The sequence below is a fragment of the Kogia breviceps genome, chromosome 3, assembly GCF_026419965.1.
Source record: "Kogia breviceps isolate mKogBre1 chromosome 3, mKogBre1 haplotype 1, whole genome shotgun sequence".
NCBI lineage: Eukaryota > Metazoa > Chordata > Mammalia > Artiodactyla > Physeteridae > Kogia > Kogia breviceps.
Genome location: NC_081312.1, coordinates 180289610 through 180306581, shown reverse-complemented (window position 1 = coordinate 180306581; position 16972 = coordinate 180289610). Strand labels below are relative to the sequence as shown.

General features: G+C 49.1%; 1 protein-coding gene across 5 annotated transcripts in view; it reads left to right on the top strand.

The window, feature by feature from the left end:
* Positions 1–16972, top strand: part of BEND7 (BEN domain containing 7) — a 75601-nt gene that overhangs the window by 45441 nt on the left and 13188 nt on the right. For all 5 annotated transcript variants that reach the window (XM_067030449.1, XM_059059196.2, XM_059059195.2 and 2 more), the window contains one exon: positions 14970–15089. In XM_067030449.1, the coding sequence (XP_066886550.1) occupies positions 14970–15089 (120 nt within the window). The remainder of the gene's footprint in view (positions 1–14969; positions 15090–16972) is intronic.

Below are 16972 nucleotides of genomic sequence, written 5' to 3'. Positions count from 1 at the left end.
ATGGTGAACCGTGGTCCTTCCATACGCAGAGCCCCTTCCTTAGCTGCTCTCATGTCTCAACGTGCACCAGAGCTACCCGAGGTATCGGTTCAGAATTCCCAGATTTCTGGGTCCCATCCTCGGAGATTGACTCAAGAGGGGTAGGGCAGTCCCAGGAATCTGGATTTTGAACAAGCACCCGCAGGTGACTGGGGCAGGCTGCTTCCCGACCACCCCGGGAACAGCGGCGCCATCCCAGCCCCGATGCTGACCGCTGGCTCTGTCAGCCGCCATCTGCACTGGCCGCACTGCCCTCCTGCACACGTTCGTCCTCCTCCGCTGCTGAGGGCACCCCTTTTCTGTAGGCCGCCCGACGTCTCCCCTGGAGCGAATGAGAAGAAAGCGTGTGTCACTGGCTCTCATCCGCTGACTCCCCGGGGCTTAAACTGATTCTCCCCTGTTGCGCGCTACACAAGGGCCCTGGTTGCACACGAGCCTGCAGTGCCTCCCAGGACTCGAGCGTTTAACGGCCTCGCTTGCCAAAGCGGAAGAGGACCGTGGCCAGACTCCAGCAATAAACAAATGTGTGGTCTTCCGTGAAGCTGTACCATCACGACAGGAAAGGTCACCTCCGTTCTTGGCAAAGCACTCGGCCAGCCCCCCCGAGGGCGTATTTGAAGCACTGGGCCAGCCAACGTGCGCACCAGACAGCGCGAGACAGGAGACCCCCCCACCGGTCTTTGCTGCTTTTCCGATGCTGGATAAGTCACGAGAGCACCAAAACGCTGGCAGTATTTCCACTGACCTCGCCAACGTAGACGTCACCAGCGCTTATCAGGCACCCACCGTGAGGCGGGAACGGGTGACAAAGACTAGTGAGCTGTGGCCCCTGACCTTCGGGATCGTGCAGTCCGGCGGAGTGACAGACGTGTAACCGGTGAGCCAGGACCTAGAACCATCTCAAAGCCAGGACAGAATCAACGTCAAGTGCCCATCGTGCGTGGAGGGAGAAAGCACAGGGGGCTGAACTCCCAGTTAAGAGAAGGGCTCACGGAACGGGTGACATCAGAACCAGACCTTGAAGGATACGAGCGGTGTCCCGGATGCAAAGAGAATGGAAGAGGTTAAAAAGTACAGAATAATTTCAACGCAGCTTCAGTGAAGTAAGACATCGGGTGAAGGCCTTTCGCCTCCGGAACTGTTTCAAGTCTTTTCTGAGCGCGTTGGGCCTTGAGCTCTCAGCAACCCGTTCACCGTTAAGCGCTGAGCTTCCTGTGTATAAATGCCGTCGCAATGGACTCAAAGCCAGTTCGCCCCTTTCAACCGGGGCTGTGCTTCCTACAGCTGCCTCGGCCCCATCCCAGACTTAACGAACCAGAATCCTTCGGGTTGGGGCCAGAGACAGTGGCGGGACCAGGGCCGCTTTGGCACTAGTCTAACGTAAGCTCAGAAAAGGAACCCCCCCCCCCTTCCTCAGAATGACAACTCTATCCGCATAAGGAGCAAAGGGAAACGTGGAGACACTTGTTAAGAAGGAGTCTGTGGCTTCTGTTGATCTGTCTTCAGCCCAGCACCACAGCACAGGTGGCAACCCATTGCGGATTAACGCGCAGGGACTCGGTTCTAAGTCCGGGTTACTGAATTCTCACCCGGCCTGCATCGCATTCCATAAACGGCCTCCTGTCAAAAGAGATGAGTCTCTGTCGCACGAGCAGGGCCACTATAGCATGACTGTGTGTCTGGCGGTGTTGTGGGCACCGCTTCCCCTGGTGGACGGTGTCGGCTTGTTTATTTATCATGACAGTTTTCTGGCAGAGGCAAGTGCAATGGCCCAAGGAAGGGGCAACTTTCTCGTTTGCCTCATGGCACGACGTGGGCCAGCTGCAGCCCTGACCCCAGCAAACAGTGTTTTCTGTGTAGCCCATCGCTTTTTCCTTTCCATCCCTGCATTGTGTGGCTGATCTGAAACGCTCACCGGCATCTTCAGGTAATGCCCCATCTCTCCTATCTATTCTCCTTCCCGCTGCTGGGAAGCAGAATTGGATACTGAGTCCAGAATTGGTCAAACTGCATTCCTCGTCGCTTTTCTCCCGGACCTATCGTTGGTGCTAGGGATCTGGCAATTGCTTTAATTCATTTCCACGAAGGGTTATTGACTCTCTCATACAAGGTATGCATGCTGCAGAAATCTGAGAGACTCGGGAATGGACATTTGCTTGGCTCGCTGCCCTAGAGGGGTTTATGCAGCTGATCATAGAATAGCCGCCGTCAGTGTAGTACTAGGGACTGACGGTAAGCCCACAAAAAAAACCAAGTATCTATGTCAGCTTCCATTAAGAAAATGCCTCAAAATCCATAGACCTTTATTTAAAATTGAACTGAAAGCTGTCATCTATTGTGGCCGCCTTGAAGACATCTTTGTATAAGAGCAAGCCTGGCTGCATCTGTCTGGTTAAAAGCATCCTTTGAAGAGAGAGAGACGCTGCCTCTTGGAATTAGTCGGGTTTTCTCACTGACTGCTACTCAGGGTCAAGTCTTCTGTTACGCTGACTGTGTTTCCAGGTTCTTCTTTCTGGTGCTCCTGGCTCTTGGTTAGATTTTGACACTTCTCCATCATCAGCTCCTGGGATTTCTCTGAACCCTGGTGCCCCTGCATCCACCCTGTCCCTTTGATCACAGAGCACATCCAGTGTTGGTTATGTTATGTACATGTCTCCCCCAACCTCTTCATCTCCACCCGTGTGGAGGCAGCTTAGCCATCTACAACTAAGTGCGGGCAAACCCTAATTAGAAATGTGGACAGAAGCCAGGAGCAAGGGAGACAGTTGACAGCAGGGACCAAGGCACGCAGGACATCCAGCCTAACCACCGGGCATGGGGGCCTGTCCTGGCCTCTTTCTAGAGTCAGGGGTGGTCTTTCTTTCTTTTTTTTTTTTTTTTTTTTTTTGTGGTACGCGGGCCTCTCACTGCTGCGGCCTCTCCCGTTGCGGAGCACAGGCTCCGGACGCGCAGGCCCAGCGGCCACGGCTCACGGGCCCAGCCGCTCCGCGGCACGTGGGATCTTCCCGGATCGGGGCACGAACCCGCGTCCCCTGCATCGGCAGGCGGACCCTCAACCGCTGCGCCCCCAGGGAAGCCCTGGGTGGTCTTTCTTAACCACACGTGCATCACCTGAAAGGTGGCCTGGGGCTTCTAACACTAACACCCCCCAGCAGACACATTTTTTTATACAAGCTATTTATTCATTCATTCATTCATTTATTCATTAATTCCTTTACTGAGTGCCTCCGTTATATACGAGGCTCTGGGTAGGATCCACTCCCTGTCCTCAGTGAGCTGAAGGTGTTAGTATGGGGAGTAACCGGTACGAGTAGAGAACAGAGGTCGGGGCGGTGGATACGTAAGTAGGTTACTGAGGCAGCAGACACATTATTTTTGACAGAGGCGTCAACCTTCTCCTACTTTTCAACTTTGAAAGTTCAGAATCACCATCAATGCCTTTTCTGTGTCGTTCTGCTGCTAATCCCACTTCACGACCCGGCCCCGCCAGCCCTTCCTGTCCTTCCCCTCCCATCCACCGGCCTCTGGCTTCTCTGACACCGTCCTGGTCCAGCTGTCCCACACCTTGTCCCTGACGTTCGGCAAACACACTCTTTAAATATCCTCCCTGCCCCTCATTGCTTCTTCTGTAAGACAAGAGATCGTGACGTTCTTCCTACCGCTTCTTTGCCCGTGAAAGCAAGTGCAAACCCTGGCCTTTCCCGGGCTTCCCGTAACTCGATCTCCCTCTCCTTCCAACCACATCTCCCTGGGCTCCCACCTGGCGGCCCAGCCCAGCACTGACACTGTCCCCCAAGCACCACATACGCATTGTGGACTTTGAGCTGTGCTGTGTTCCCCGGGGCTACAATGCTCTTCCTCTCTTTGTAGACAAATCCAGCTCATTCTCCTCGGTCCGGCCCAAGTTTCATCATCTCTCCCATGAGACTCTGTCCTGATGCCCGAGCCTCCATTGATTTCTCCCTTCTCTAAATTCCGATGGCACATGTTACTTTTAGACCGCTTAGCAATACATCCTGACCCTGAGCTTTGCTACTCATGGTTTATGTGCAGGATGACTGTATCATTTATTGCCCAAACTGGGACTCTGTTGAGAGTGAAAATGACGCTGTTAATCATTTCACCAGGAAAACAGACATTTGGAACTATTCTGGGCAAATCAGGGTCTGTGGTCATCCTACTTGGGTTTAGACATCTTATCTTTCCAACAAGACTGTAAGTTCCTAGGGAGAAAATCTTACATGGGGAATGTTTGCTTAGCATGTTCCTTGGCATGTGAAACATAATTAATGATCAATAAATGCAGGAAGGAAAGAAAGAGGGATGGAGGGAATCAGGCAGTCAATTCATCCTCACTGTAAAAGGTGGTTTCTTAAAAATCAGAACACAACTCCAGGACTTCCCTGGTGGTGCAGTGGTTAAGAATCCGCCTGCCAATGCAGGGGACACGGGTTCGAGCCCTGGTCCGGGAAGATCCCACATGCCGCGGAGCAGCTAAGCCCGTGCGCCACAACTGCTGAGCCTGCGCCCTAGAGCCCGCGAGCCACAACTAGTGAGCCCGCACGCCTAGAGCCCGTGCTCCGCAACAAGAGAAGCCACCGCAGTGAGAAGCCCGCGCACCGCAAGGAAGAGCAGCTCCCGCTCGCCGCAACTAGAGAAAGCCCGCGTGTAGCAACGAAGACCCAACGCAGCCAAAAGAATAAATTACATAAATAAATAAATTTATTTTTTAAATCAACACAACTCCACCCCATTGGTTGTATGCAAGGCATGAATAACAGGATAAGCACACAACTTCTCCAGGACCAATTGGAAGAAGGCAGCTGAAATTCGAGAAGGCAGAATATAAGTTTGAAGACAGAAGAAAAACAGCAACAGACAAGTGGTGCAGAGCACTCAGGAAGGGTATAAATCGTGTCAATCAAAACCATCGAGGCGATCCTGAATATAAAACCTAATTTGTATTCCATGGCGGCTCTGAAAGCGTGGATTATTGTCAAAGGTCGAAGAGCAGCCTCCACAACGCGCAATATAGGAAGTGTAGTTTCTCGCACTTTCATTCACGCCAGAGAGTAACCATCTCCAAGAGGTAAAGTATAATGATTTTCTTGTGGGATTTTGATTTTAAATAAATCCCCAAATGGAATCCCTAAGCAGGCTAAATGTGCCATTTTCTGTCTTTACAAATCTCAAGACTTCTTGATATATCTGTATACTTATCCATCCCTGTGTTTTTTTAGCATCCATCCCGATGGCACCTTGGTGCCTCAAAGAGAGTATCAAGGAAAAGTGTGAGAACTTGTCTATTGTCCGCCTCAACATAAGCCCCAAGTTTCCTTCAAGCTGCTCTCAATTAGAAGGGAGTTGTCACCGTCCAGAAAGAACGGGAAACAAAATCCGAGGCATCAGCCCTGTCCTAGCGCCCAGCACCTTCAGCCCAACGTTCATCCTGTGACATCAGCCACAGGTAGATGCAGGCAGGGATGGGGCAGGTGTGTTGCTCTGACGACCTGATCCCCCCGGGCAAGGCCCGCGTCACCCCCACTGCTCTCCCAGCTCATCATTCTTATTCTTCCCACCTGGGCCGTCTCGGAATTTAGGTGGTTGTGAGGGATACGATGGTCCCTGAACTTCCCAAATGTGTCATAGCTCATTCTGGTCCTGTGGCTGTGACTGGCTAGTGGGCGAACCCAGGACCTCATGGAATGACTTCGAAAGTTCATGTGCCAAGAAACCCTAGCTTTAAGAACTCAGAGAAAAACTCAGCACTTTCTCCTCATTCATTTCTAGAAAGAACAGATGAACATAGAAGCGTTCTATGAGGCAGTGCTGGGGCACTTGGCGGACACGTGCTTTTGTGCCACTGACCAACTGTTTGAACTGATGCTTCTTGACCTTTTGAGTTTCGTTTCACTTGAGGCTCTCAGTTCCAGATCTACGAAATAAATGAGTTATACTATTTCCAAGATGCCTTCCAAGTAGAATTTCTATAAATCTATGATCTTGAAATATTTCTCTTTGCCAAAAAAAAGGGGTAAAGAGTAAAACACCATTTTATCAAAGTTGGTTATTAACCAGATCTTAATATTTAGCAGATATAATACATCCCCATAAAATACACCAAGCGCGTGAAACAAACGTGTTACGGCACTGCAAGCCGAAGGAAAGTGTTGCACTTCCGCCTAGTTGTGTTGCAGATTAGGTCTGCTGAGGGCTTTCTAAGTTAAAATTAACTTTGTTTAATGTAAGACACCCGCTAAAGGCACTTCCTCTTAGACAGAGACCCCATTGTAGCAAAAACGAAATAAAGGGAGACAGAGGATACTGTTCTCTTCCTCCAGGCTACTCTGGCCTCAAATCTTTGAGAATCACTGTGATTCCCCAAGATTGTTCAAAGCTCCAAGTCCCAGCGAGTCTGGGGACAGTGAAAGGAGCATCGTGGGATGTAGGTTTATTCCTAAGTCTGCCACATAAGGTCTTGAAACATCACCTTCTCTTGAAAAAAAAAAGAGTGTGGCTTGGCTAATTTTTCAAGTCTCTTCCAGTTCAGAAATACTATGGGGCCAGTGAATTCTGTCCAGATTCTCATAATTAAATAAATACGACTGGGAATCGTTTTTATGGATAACTAGATTGCTTTTCATTACAACAACCAACGGGAAGTTACACCGCCGTGCAAGGATCAGCCCTTAGGGGACGAAGTACTCGGTGGCGGTTATCGGTAGCTATCACCCTGCTGGACCAGCTGATGGCCCCGCGGTCTCCTGCATACGCAATTCAGTAGGATATCCCGATCTCATCAAGAAACACGTTACCGTTTGCCTGACTGTATTTCCGTACCTTTACTTCTAATCCGGAGACTTCATATTCAGGTGCATTCGTGGACGAACCACTGTAAGCCTTATTGTTAAATCAAACCTGAAATGAATTCCAGGACTCCGTGTATTTCAAGACCAATGGCCATTTACTGAAGAAACTCTTCCTTCGGTTCTTTCAAGCTAAGTCAAAGACCAGAGAAAAAGAGTTCCTCAGATTTATTCTTCCACAAACCATACGTTTACGCTGCCTCTTACGTGCCAGCCACGGACGAGAGAGCTGTGACCTCTGCCCTTGTTGAGTTTAGAGTCTAGACGGTCACTAGATGGTATTCTTTTAAAGCCACTGGTTAAGGAACTCAGGGAGGCCTTGCCTGAGAAGGTCGCATCTCAGCCGAGACCTGCAGGGGGATGCCTTCACCTGTTCCTCCCAGAAGGCCCATCGCCCAGTCTTCTGGTTCTTGTTTAAGGAAAGCTTTTGGTGCTTATCCTGAGAGGGTGTGTGGGAGGGTTGCATTGACACTAGTCAACGCTGGCATTTCCGTGGCCTCATCCTAGGAGGCGTTGTCTGGTTTCTTCACGGACGGATTGAAGAGCAGCATCTGTCCCCGTTAGCAGTAAGTAGCCTTGAGGTCAGAAGTGGAAATAATGGTATTCCTCTTCATCTTGAATGTGTGAAAGACATTTTCCATGATTCCTTTCCTCTCCGTCTTACCACTGAGATTGAAAACAGATGTTAGATTTACTTCATACCCTCCCCCCACCCCGCTCCTTTATTTTTTTTAAGAATCAACACGTTCCTCACCAGACCCTTTCTCCCTCCTGCTCCAGGCTAACGTGAAGTTGGTGTGAATCTTCCTTGTTCGTGCTGTGTTTACTCTACTGCTTAAGTGTGTATCCGTACCTCACATTTGCTACCGTTCTGCGAATCTGTGAGTCCGCGTGTTATACACGGCCTCATGATGTCCTTTTGCAAGCTTGTGTCTTTTTTTTTCCTCAAGTTTATCCATATCAGCACACTTACAAAGCTAGTGTATTCATTTTAATTGCTCGCCGCTGTACAAAGAAAGCACTTTCTTTCCCCAGCCTTCTGTGAAGAGACAGTTAAGGTGGCTGGTTCTCCTTGCTCACCATTTTCCGTGGCGGGCGGCGTGCCGTGGGCGGTGGAATTGAGTCTCGGGGTAGAAGCCTCGTCAGTGCCACGAAGTGTTGCCAGATGGCTCTGCAAAGCCAGCTGTATCACTGAGACGTCCACCAGCAATCGGATACGATATCCCATTTTTCCTCCTTCTTGCCAACATCTGGTGGGAGCCGATTTTACTCTTTGCCGGTCTGATTGGTCTCAAATGACACCTCAGCGGTCGGTTCCCTGATAATTAACGAGGTTGAGCGTCATTTCATATTTATTACCATTCGGTTATTTTGCTTCTTGTGAATTTCCATCCTTTTCCCATTAGGTTTTTGTTTCCTTATTGACTTCCACGAATTCTTTCCTCTGTTACAGGTATTAAAAATATTTGTTCTCACTTTCCGACTTGTAGAAACTTTGCCGGCGAAGTCCTTAATCATACCAAAGCTTAGATTTAACAGTCAGACAGATTACTTTTCGCTTTGTGCATTTCTTGTGCCCTTTTTAAGAAATTCTCCCTGCCCTGATTATGTAATGACACTCTCTCTCTCTTATTTTGTTTTCCAACAAAGTTTTAACGTTTTCTCTTTCATATTCAAGTCTTTTATCCACCTGGAATTTACTTTTGCCTAAAATGTCAGGGAGGGGTTGAATGTGTTTTCCTCTATGGGTCGTCAGTCATTTTAACACCATACTTCTTTTTTTTTTTTTTTTTTTTTTAACGTGAATTGTAATTCCACCTCTTTCATAGACTAAGCTCCCCTTTTCCATGTTTACGCTTGGTCTTTTATCTGCCTCTGAGCCAGTACTACACAGTTTTCATTAGTTTGACATTGCAGTAATTCTTAAAACCCTACAGGTCATGCCCTCCCTTTCTTCCCCTCCGCCCCCACCTTTCCTTCCACATTTGGTTTCTTCTTCCTCAGGTACCTACAGCCTTTAGCAATTCTTTGAATGCCGGTCTCTGTGACCTAGTCTCTCAATCTTTGTTCTGCAGATGTCCTTATTTCACCCTCACTATACACCCAAGCTACCGGAGTCCGTGTCCCTCTCCCTTCCATACCAAGGCCACCTGGGCCCCTTAATATGGGGGGACCACGATCTCACAGACCTGCCTGGGTCTCCCTCCCCGGTCGGCTGCCACGCCTCTGCTTTGTGTGGTTGAAAGTAGAGCAGCATTCACAGCTCTCACGTAGAAGCATTACCTTAGCTGTCAGCTGGCCTCTGTGGAGAATCCGGTCATTTACTCTTTTACAGAATCTGTGCGCGCATATACGACACGCTAAATTCAAAATTGATTAATTTATGTGGAAAATAATCCCTATTAGCCCTGCCATCTTGGGCCGGTTATTTAACCCGCCCGAACTTTGAGCTTGTCATCTGTCAGATAGGATCAGGATGCCTGTGCCACCGGGTTCTTGCCAAGATTAAATGAGATAGATAGATGGTACTTAGCACATGGGAGGTTTCAAATCATAGCTTGGAAAGAGTCGAGGGTAAGAGGGGAATGTGGGAGGGGCACTGGCTTTTCTCCTCGCTTGATGGGAGGAGGTGGGTACAGCCCGCAGGGCAACCTTGTCCGCTGGGTTCTCTTTCTTGACCCCGGGCCCGCACAGCCTCAGGCAGTTTGGCAGATCTAACGGGGACCCCGCTTTCAGTTCTGCTTGACGTACGTAAGTCTTGATTTCCGCTTGTCCGTCTGACCAGAAGTTAACACTGAGTCAACAAATTGGAAGCTGGGCTCTCACAGCTGGCCGGAGTTTTAACCCAGTTAGAGGATTTCACAGTGAAATCAAAGCTCCAGAAGTCTTCTCCTGCTTCTTAAATTGTCTGCGTGATCCAGTGGCTTTCTTTCAACATCCGTACCGTAGCCTGCTTTTCTCAGTGCAGAGAGCCAGAAAAACCCTCATGCAGAGTCCTCTAGGAACTGTCGTGTGAACAGACAGCTGTTTGGGGAACGCAGCCGATCCGCTCTGTTCCCAGCTTATCCCATTCAGACACGCTACACACCTCCGTGTTCACTGGTGATTATATTAGATGCCACGTTCCCAGGGAAGGATCCACTCAGCCACCACCAGCTTATTCATGATTGATATCCAGTTAAAGGGCACGGCTCGAATGCATGCAGGCATCTGAGAAAAGTCCTTATTCACGTACAGATCAAACGGAACATCTGTCATTTCCCTGGTGACTGACTGCACATACTCTGTGTGCCTTGGGACCTCAAAGTATGTTAAGCAGAGTAGCTGCTTCCACTCTTGTATTTAGTTTAATCGTTGGGCTTAATCCACTTGTTCAGATCGTTTGGATTGTTTAAAATGATCCCTTGCTTCCCCTTAATATATCAAAACAGGAGAAGAGGGAAATTTCTTTTTAGCACCTATTGCGTTCTAAGGATGAATGCAAATTGTTCTACTCTGATTCTTAATGACCCACTGTTAACATAGTAGGAAACCCAGCTCATAAATGCAAGACCTCTTTTCACATCACTACTCCTAATGGAACCATTACCAGGATAATAGCTTGACCTTTAGCTATAGATTCACATAGCAGAAAATATGTTCTGCTTACCCGATACCTCTATCCACAAAGCACATGGAGTGTCTTCAGATCAATACAATGACTGTCCTTTGGCCCTGTTCTCAGGACTCATCTGCGCACGTAACAGAAAGAATAGGATTTCGTCGTCTGTAGGTAGATTCTAGTTAAAAGTTTAAGTTTGAGTGTAAGCCATGAACTAGAATGTCAGTAATATGCCCGATGGAAATATTTGTTTGTAGAGGTATTTTTCGGAAAGCCCAATGCTTTGCAAGCAAAGGGAGACACAGGAGGCAGAGGTTTCCCCGGCTTCTTATGATTGAAACCAGATAACTTTTCACTGAAAGGAGAAAGCAATAACCAGAAATTGTCACCTTTTGAACAAGCAGCAGAACACTTGAGCTTAAAATGGTGAGAAAGATCCGCTGGGAAGCCCCCTACACGGTGGGAGACCTTCCCTCTGTTTCTCCTAAACTTAGTCGTTGACACACGTGGCTGCCGGGAATCGCTTTGATGTTGGTATAATCCAAGTCTGTTTTGTTAATTTCGAATCTCTGCTTCCTAATGTGGGCTAATTTGGATGCATGCATTTCCCAATCGAAGAAGAGAGGGGTTGCTATGGAAATTAATTACATAAGTAACATTGCAAGGAAGGAGGGAGATGTTTACCTGCTGAGAGGGTGTATTCACTCGTTTCTGTGGTATATACGCTTTCCTATCATCGAATAGGGTGCCAAATACAAATATTTTCTTTTGTTCGTTAAAACACGATTTCACGAACTTTAAGGCAGCCCTCTGATTAAGAAGTGTCGCTGTGGGCATCTGAACGTAATAAAACCTTGTTTCTTTACATATATGCTATTAAGACTTCCCACTAATTCAGATAGGCCTTTCTCCCCCCAGTTAGCCTAAATATCTGAGCTACTGTATTTACTTCCGTTAGAAACAAAAGTAGAAAATACGTTTATTCTTCAAATGTCTGTGGAGTTCTTAGTGCAGGGCACTGCAGTAGGTGCCTCTAGGGAGAGAAAATAAACCAAGACCCCCGAAGACCCCTGTCTATAATCTGGCGCAGGAGATTCAGAAGCACCCCTACCCCAGGGCTGCTGTCGCCTCTGCATCTCTCCCAGGTGCAGACTGCTTACTCGCATGCGCCGTGTATCATAGATTGGGCAGCCTGCTCGATATTCTCCCTGGACCTTAATTCTCCCTCCTCCTCGTCGGTCCTCCTCTTCTCAGCGGGCGCTAGGATGGAGCCTTTGCATCAGCACAGCTCTGCGCCTTCTTTCCTCTCGCTCGTAGGTCCTGCTGCCATCTTGGATGACTTCACCATCCCCATGAGAGATCACTGCGACCCCCTAGCTAGAGTGTCCAGACCTCGTCCACACTGGCTTTCCTCTCCACCACACTTCAGCCCCACGCCGTGGACCACACGTCCTACTCGCTGCCAACATTCGGCGCTCCACCATTACACCCGCAGTTGCCCCTTTTCCCCGGCAGCCCCTGGCCAACCCCACTGATAATATCCATTCCCCGCTCTCCATAGATCTGCCCAAGTCTAAAGCCATTTTCTGGCTTCACGCGCTTCCCTGATGTGGGTGGAAAGGAAGGGTGGGCGAAGAAAGCTGTGATTTCCTTCCAGGGGGCATCTTCGCCACCACCTTCAACGCTCTATATCGTGTCCGGCAAACTCCTAACCCTACGCGGGCCCTCCTGTCGGGTGTCTCCACCCCAGACGAGGAGCTGCCAGGTGCCCCGGAGGAAACACCCGCCCTGCGGCCGCTGCCGCCCCAAGCACGCAGCCCCGCTCCTGCCAGGCCTCGGGCGCCCTCGTCTGCTGCCTTCCTGTTCTCCCTGGGCAATTCCAGACGTCCCCACGCTCTCCACGCCCTGCACCGTCGAGTTCATTGAGGCGCCACGAGCGATGAGGACCCACCTCGACCCCTTCTAAGTCCACCCCTGTCTTCCCCTCCTCTGGGTTCAGAGGAGGAAGCTTTCCTCCTGGTCGCGGTCCAGGGTTACCCCCCCATCCCTCTCCCGGATGCCGACCCCCCCCCCCCCGGTTCCTCTGGTATATGGTTCCTTAGACTGTCCCCTCCTCCTCCCTGGATCCTCACTGGCCGCCTCCCCCATCCCCAGCCTTCCTCCCCCCAAGCCCACCGCCGGGCCTGGTGTTTGCAGAGTGTCATCCGTGGCCACCCTCCCTCCCCACGGCCCTGATGACGGCCTCCAGGGACGCTTTCCTCGCCTCCTTCCTGGCCCTCCGTCTGCACTCGGGACAGCGGGGCCCTCCTCTTGGCTACACTCGCACCCCTTCCGCCTGCACGAGGCCACGCTTCGGGTCCTTCGCGGACTCCTGTGCCTCGGCCTCCTTTCAGACCCGGGGGTTCTCTCTGCTCTGTGCTTGGCCAGTGCTCCGTTCACTCGACAACTTCTCCCTGGCCACTGTTTTTCCTCTGGTCGTTTTAATGACCACAGGTATGTTTTGAGCCCCTCGAACCCGCATCTTCCTCCAGGACCCCTTCCCCGGACCAGAGGCTTCTGTACTGAAATACCCGCCAGCTGTCCCCACGTGGGGACTCGGCAGACACCCCAAACTCAGCGTGTTCCAAACCACACCCGAGGCGTCTCGCAGCCCCCCTCACACACCTTCCTCCCGTTCTCGCCGGGTCTTGGGATTCTGCAGAAATGCCAGTTGCTGATCGGTTCCCGTCGCCCCTCCGTCTTCGCCAGCACGGGCCCCGATTCCCGTGACTGTATCGACTCCCCGAAAGGCATCCCCTAATCCCCACTCCCTCGCGTCTACCCGCCCCCTGCTGCCATGCGTCTCTTCCCGCACAACTGGGTTGTTGATGTTTGTACACCCGGCCCCTCGCATCCACAGGCTATGCACCTGAAGGTTCAACCAGCTGTCAATCAAAAGTATTGCAGAAAGAATTCCAGGAAGTTCCCCGAAGCGACGCTTAAATTTGCCAAGTGCAGGCACCTACGGACGTAGCATTTACATGGTATTAGGTACAATAAGTCATCCAGAAATGATTCAAAGTATACAGGAGGATGTGCATAGGTTGTATGCATATAATACACACTGTGTATACGGAACTTGAGCATCCGTGGATTTTGGTACCATGGGCTTCCTGGAACCCATGCCCCACAGAGGCCAGGCGACGACTGTTGACGACTTTTTCCCCCTTCTTTCATATTTACTATTTCCTTAGGATAAACTTCTAGGAATAGGATCACCAGTCCCAAGGAAGAACACTTTTATGTCTCATTATATAGAACCACCTTATTTCCCCAAAGGGTTTTTTTGCCAATTTACGCCAAGTCACGTTTGAATGTGCCAGACCCACAGAATTTTATCAATATTAAGTATTCGCTTAATTGTTTTTCTAATTTAGTAGCTATAAAGCGTTTTGCAACGTGGGGGCTTACATATTATTTGAACGTGTTTTGCTAAGTGTACTTTGTCCATTTATCGGTGGAGGCTCGAAGCTGCTCTTTCATTTGGGATGAGCTCTTCCTATCACGGTAGATTTAGTGCAGCCAGCTCTGCCCATTCAAATGAAATGTTTATTTTTTATTCAACAGAAATTTTACAGTTTTAGGTAGTTGAATCTGTCAACGTTTTCCTCTGTCCTCTCTTTTTAAAAGAAACCTTTAAAACGTTAAACGTATCAACGTTTTAAATACCAAGGAGGCGGTGTGACGGTGACCGCACAGCAGGCCTTGACCTTGAGGGGAGCAGGTGGAAAAGTGCTCAGGAACGATGTGTGAAGCAGAAATGCCCACCCCAGCGCTGCGGGCACCGTCACACGCCGTGCAGCTTTACTAAGCTAACTGTCGTGGCACGTGACTCCGGAGTCTTCTGTGTGCTTATCACGGAGCTCCTTCCTAGGAGCCGCTAGTACAAGACGCAAGAGTTTGACTCAAAGTAGCACGGGAACTTTCCCTAACACCCAACTGCACTGCCTCTATTTTGAGGGCCGATCGACTTAGCAGGACTCGCCACGAGAACGTCATCTTTCTGTGTAATTTTCCGTATGATCTCGGGTTAACAGAAAAGTGAAAGCCGTTGATTCACTTGCAGAATGCTGTCATGGGGCCAATGGACCCCTAGGAAGCATTTTCTCCTCTGCCCGTAAGACACATACACATGGACGTGGAACGATTAGAAAGAGTACTTTCCGTAGAACTACTTAATATCTCTGACGGGTTTCATTTGGAGGCACAGGACATGGTATGTAGGACGGGCCCTGCCAAGCTCCATCTTCACCAAAGGAATGCCATATGGATTTTGAGAATATCCACTGCAGAACTGACATCTTTTAGAAGTACACTCTTTTTTTGTTTTTTTTTCTTTTTTCCTTCTTGGGGTTATGTTCCTTTTTCAGATCTGCATATTTTCTTTGTTAAAATATTTAACAATATTCCACATTTTCTTTCAGTCTTCACAGAAAAATACTGCACTGCTAATCACGTGGATAAACTGCCCGGCCCAAGAGACTGGGTTCAGATTCTACAGGATCAAATCAAACTGGCCAGAAGAAGGTTAAAAAGAGGCTCAGGTATGAATAAGCTGCAAGAAAGTAATTGCAGAAGTGCCGTATCGAATTTTTAGATGATACAAAGTACAATTCTTTGCTCTCGGATACTTCATTGTCTTTTGTCTTTTAAGGGAGAAGCTCTACATAATGTGCTTTGGTTTTGTATCTTAAAATCTTAGCCAAATGATTTTGAAATTCACCTCAAGATGAAACAGTGAAAAATTATGTCAGGCCATTTACTTTAAATAGTACAAATGAAAAAGATTGCTAATCTCACTGGTGGTCTTATGTATGAGATGAGGTCTCTCTCTTTTGTGATTTGTTTCTATTGCCTATTGATTTTTATTTGTTTGGATCTGCATGACTTCATAAAAAGTACTCGTTGCTTAAGGTAAAAAAAAAGAAGATTCTGTGGAAATATATTTAATTGCATGGAAAGGTGTTCTTACTGTACTAAGTGAATAAAATAAACACACACACACACACACACACACACACACACACACACACACACACATTAATCATCTTACCAGAAACACCATGTAAAATAGAAAGGCACTTTTAAGTCAGATATTTACTTTTTTCTTTTTTTTCTTTCAATCTGGGCTTAGTGGTTCTGGGATCCTTCTTCCAGGAGAGGCGACCACCAGTTGAATTATGACTATTTAGAGTTGGTCATTTGAAATCTCGTTCTCCCAAAGTCACAGTGGGACAATGTATCAATGAAGAATCCTTTTGAGGTCAGTTTTCTGCCATTATGTAGGAATAACCATCCCTAGGGGGCCGCAAGCCTCTAGATATTATTTTTAAAAGCAAAACAAACAACAACCGATCAAACCTCAGGCCCCCTGGCCTGCTAAGGGCCTTCTGTGCTTCTGTGGCTGCGGTGTGAGAGTTTGGGAGACAGGTTTTAGATGCCTGAATGTCACACTTTGGGGCTCCATAGAACAGCAGTACAAACTCGTGAGACTGTCTGTAACACAGCCTCTTACTCGACCTTTGACTGTGAGTAGAAGTAACCGTGACCAAGCCTGCGCAAGAGCCCAGCCACCAGCCCCAGGGAGGAGAGCTCCGGGCTCAGGCTGGGAGCGCCCTTGACTCGACAAGACACAGGGCGCTGAGGGACCGAGTGGTTTTTCAGTGTGAAAAACCTTACAGTTCTAGCAAGTAGCTAGCAAGACGCTAAGCTATCCAGCTATAACTGGATGAGGTTTTTTTTTTCAATTAAAAATCTTCGGGCTTCCCTGGTGGCGCAGTGGTTGAGAATCCGCCTGCCGATGCAGGAGACACGGGTTCGTGCCCCGGTCCGGGAAGATCCCACGTGCCGCGGAGCAACTAAGCCCGTGAGCCGTGGCCGCTGGGCCTGCGCGTCCGGAGCCTGTGCTTCACGACGGGAGAGGCCACAACAGTGAGAGGCCCGCATACCGCAAAAAAAAAAAAAAAAAAAAAAAAATCTTCCCTCCCTCCTCTTTTAACCTTTTGACTTCTTTTACACTTAACTGATGCTCTTTTTAGAAAGAGCAATGGGCTACTAATATTTTTAATTGGTAACCAAATGGATGATTGCATTAGGTAACAAGTCACATCAGAGTCGGTAGATCTGGTTTGCAAGGCTCATGTCCGCTCTTCACCAGCTCTGGACCCTGGACAAGTCACTCGATACTTCTCGTCTCGGGTCCCCATCACGAAGTGGACACAGAGGCACAGCGCGCCCCAGAGCTGTCCTGAGGCTCCAGGCGCGGGCTGTACATGAACTTCTTTATCAGTGAAGCTAGCGTACCTCTCGGAAGGTGTCTTTGGGCGCAGCCATGCTTGGCGGCACGGAGCTCACTGAGGCGGCCGCACGCCGTGTCCTCGGTCGGGGGACCGGCCAGCCCGCGGTGCTGCGGCAGCCGCTTTGCTCC